This window comes from Apium graveolens, chromosome 6 (genome assembly GCF_009905375.1).
Source record: "Apium graveolens cultivar Ventura chromosome 6, ASM990537v1, whole genome shotgun sequence".
Taxonomy (NCBI): domain Eukaryota; kingdom Viridiplantae; phylum Streptophyta; class Magnoliopsida; order Apiales; family Apiaceae; genus Apium; species Apium graveolens.
In genome coordinates, this window is record NC_133652.1 from 242303326 (window position 1) to 242307163 (window position 3838).

Sequence of the window (3838 nt, forward strand, 5' to 3'; positions counted from 1 at the left end):
CTTGTAGAGATCTTGACTTAAAGTATTTTTCTCTAAACAGATTTATTCAACTCCAAGCTTTTTCAAAATTCTTCTGAGGCATGATCTTCTTCCAGATAGAATCCTTAGGCTTGATACTGTTTCAGGAAAAAGACTTCAGTCTGCTCCTTTGCATTTTTACAGACTTTAAGTGTTGTAAAATATAAGTTAAGATAACAATGCAACTTACTTAGAGTTGATAAATATCTTAGTCTTGTTAAAGCACATGCATGTCTTTTACAACATAAAGCCTGTCCATAGCACCTCCCTGCCATGTCTCTTTCTCCCTTTAGTTCTCCTATTCCCCCGGGTGGAAATGAATTATCGATGGGATGGCCCGGAGCTTGGTTATTGTGGGCCTGCCGAGGATCATGTTGTATGATGACGCCGCGCTTATCACATATAATTTCATGATATAGGAAATCTGCTGAGGTGCAGTCCCAAAAGTTATGTGGAGATAAATGACTCTCCGGATTGGTATCATTGAGTTTCCGAACCCATAAAGCGGGTCTTCGAGGCAGGAAACCATTCGCAAGCGTCTGAGCTTCATCCTTTTGAGTGTGTGCTCGAAAACGATATTAGCAAAAGAACCATTATCAACTAAAATTCTTTTTACCTCATTATCTGCTACATCTAGAGTCACCATTAAAGCCTGGTTATGGTCCGGATCCAATCCTTCATAGTCCATATATGAGAAGTATATTGAATCATCTTTGAAGGGCTGGATCATCATTACATCATTATCCATGTCTGGGCTCCGTATTGGTGAGGTTGTCCCACCAAAACCGATATTGACCACATTCTTGCCATTGCCCGGGGCTTTGTCTTTGTCATTCAATTTTCTCTGAAGATACCGGTTCATGTTCCCCTTTTTGATTTGATCCTCGATGAACATTTTCAAGGAGAAACAATTCTCAGTCGTATGGCCGTGATCTTCATGGTATCCACAATGCTTATCCCGTGCCCTGTTCTCGGGTGGCACAAGTAAGGGTTTTTGGGGATAATAAAAGGGTTTATCTTTGACTTCCCACAAGATGTTGACCCAGGATCTGTTGAGGGGCATCATCTCCGGCTCTGGCTGGGGCTCTCTTTTAGCTCTTGTTTTTTTTCTGGGGTCCAGAATAGCTGTCATGGGGTGGGGTTCCCTGGGACTGCTGGATGTAGTTTGACTATCTATCGACCTTGAATCTTTTGTCTTTTCTGTACGATGAGCAACGTTCCAGGGATTCATTGTCATCATGGATTCTTCAATTCACCTTCATTGACTTGAGAAAATAATTTTTCTTTATGAACTTGGAGGCCAAGGCATAGGCGGATGCAAGTCTTTGGGGTTCTCTGTGGATCATGTCTTTGACGTACCCTTCGCTAGACACCGGATGCAGGTTTCTTCGAAAAATATTTACGGCCTCCTTTTCTTCCAGGTTGGAGAGTTGGTTAACCGCCTCCTGAAATCTTTTGATGAATTCGGGGAGGGGCTATTTGCTTATCTGTTGGATTATTTCCAAATGGCACATTTTTAGCTCATTCATTCGATTAGCCCAGAATATTTTCAAGAATATTTCTTAAAAATCCCTCCATGAATCCACACTTAGAGATGGGATTCGGCCGAACCATTTCTGAGCTCCACCCTTTAGTGTTGACGCAAAGAGACGACACCTTGTGAGATCATTGTAATCATAGATGTTGAAAATTTATTCGAAATAGTATAAGTGTTCTTCAAGGTCGGTTGGTCCTTCGAAAAAATCGAAATTGAAGTGTTTGAGTTTGGATTCCCTGGGAGTGGACTCCAGCTTTTTGGTGAAACGGGTGGCCGCTGCTCCTATCTCCATGTCGCCCTCGACCTTCCTTTTGAGATCGCGGAGGGCCCAGACCATTTATTCTTGTTTGGATTCCTTTTCAGGTTCGGAGTCTGAAGAAATATGAAATATATGTGTTTTTTTTTCAATTTTACCTCTTCGTCCCGGATTCTCTTCTCAATAATTTCCTTGGTTGTAGCCTCATCTTCTTTCCGGATCCGGTCTCGGAGAGTAGCTCTTTTAATTTTGTCCCGGGTGTCTTCAGGTGGCCTTTTCAGGTTCTTGGCGATTCGGTCCAGGACCGATCCAATAGATTCCCCAAAATGCTCTTCCTGATCCCCGGGCGGGTTTCAGGTTCAGGATTGTACTTTTCTTTCCACATGTTCATTGCGGCTTGTATATGTTTCGGGGTCATGTTTCCCCAAGGATTCGCCGATGTGTCAGCATACTTGTGAGCTTTTCTGTAACACCCTCCAAATTCGGGATATAGATTTGGGGCGTTATTAACATTAACTACACACTAAACCTGCAAAGCGGAATATAAATATGATAATTACCTCGAACTACTACTACTCAGGATCTTTTAAGGTTAAAAGTTGAAAACAAGAACCACACACTAACTTTATTACAAACCCAAATAAAAACAATATGTCTCAAGAACTCTCTTTGTTACAAAACTTTATTCTATCTACATTCTCACTACACAACTTTTATTCAAACCACACAAAACTTTTATTCAACCCAACATTACTACTTATCCTGTTACACCTGGTCCGGTAACTTAAAACTCTCTTCGGGGATAGGAAAGAACACCCTTGGTATAAGAGGGTCCCGCTGTTTGACTCGCTTCTTGACTACGCGGGTCCTGATGGGTTTCATTTTCTACCTTAATTGTACAACAATAGGAATAACAATAAAAGAGGATGAGCCAAAATTGCTCAACAAGCCTGTAACAATATATATAGTGTAAAGATAGAAGTATAAATGAACCGATAATCTGGTGGTTTGAACAACCATCTGAATCTGTAAAAGATAATAATTTGCCAACACTGGCGAGTGCCAAATGAACAAGACTGGAAACAAGAACTAACTATGCACAATAACCTGCTGCTCAGTCAGGATACAGTGCGGATCTACACCCAACTGCATTGACCCGACCAACATAAAGAGTACTCAGGCAACCACGGCCTATTAATTAATGGTCTGGGTAAAACCCATCCCGTATAGTAACCATCCAGTCCAAAGCGTAGCATCCAGAATAATCGGAATGCTTTTGATTTATCCCAACACCAGGATATATCAAAGTATATGTAACAAGGGTAAAAGTATTGGAATATGAATAAAGGATTCAATAAATTGGGAGAAATCAAGAATCGAAATAAAATAAAAACAAGAATCAATAATTGGGAAATAGTGTATATGAACAAGAATTATCAAAGGTAACTGATATGGGAAAATTGGAATATAATTCACTATTTTGAATTTAGAATAGGGGAAAAACTTGCCTTGCGCGTACTTAACCTGGTTCAACTCACCGCCTTCGGTCTCTAGCTTTATCTGCCTTGCTGATACTGAACCAATCATAGAAAGATAATCGTTTAGATAACTTACTACATACGCGTATCTCAAATTGATATTACGAAACCCTATCAATCTACCCATGCGTCTCTACCTGACTCGTATATACACATATATAATTATATAGCACATAAGGTTCACATACTACATAAAACACATAGCACATAAAGCACATAATTGATTTTTAGACTTATAATTATTTTTAGAATCGATACTAGACTCGTATTTATATTAACTAACCCTATTTGATTTTATTATAATTTTTCGGGATTTATTTGACTCGATTCTACCCCTAATAGGGCCTATAAACAATTAATTATCACAAGACCACTCTCTTTCGGAGGAAATTATGATCTACAATTATTTTTACTGGATTCGTTTCATTTTTCTGAGTCTAGGGGTCTTCGTTTCGCTCAAATCGGACTAACGGTTTAATTATTATGAAT

The 3838-nt window shown here is 39.6% G+C and overlaps 1 protein-coding gene across 1 annotated transcript; it reads right to left on the reverse strand.

Moving 5' to 3' along the window:
* Nucleotides 1-316: 316 nt before the first annotated feature.
* LOC141665823 (uncharacterized) lies at nt 317-1249 on the reverse strand. The gene has a single exon (XM_074471807.1). The coding sequence runs from the start codon at nt 1247-1249 to the stop codon at nt 317-319; it is 933 nt and encodes a 310-aa protein (XP_074327908.1).
* Nucleotides 1250-3838: the final 2589 nt, after the last annotated feature.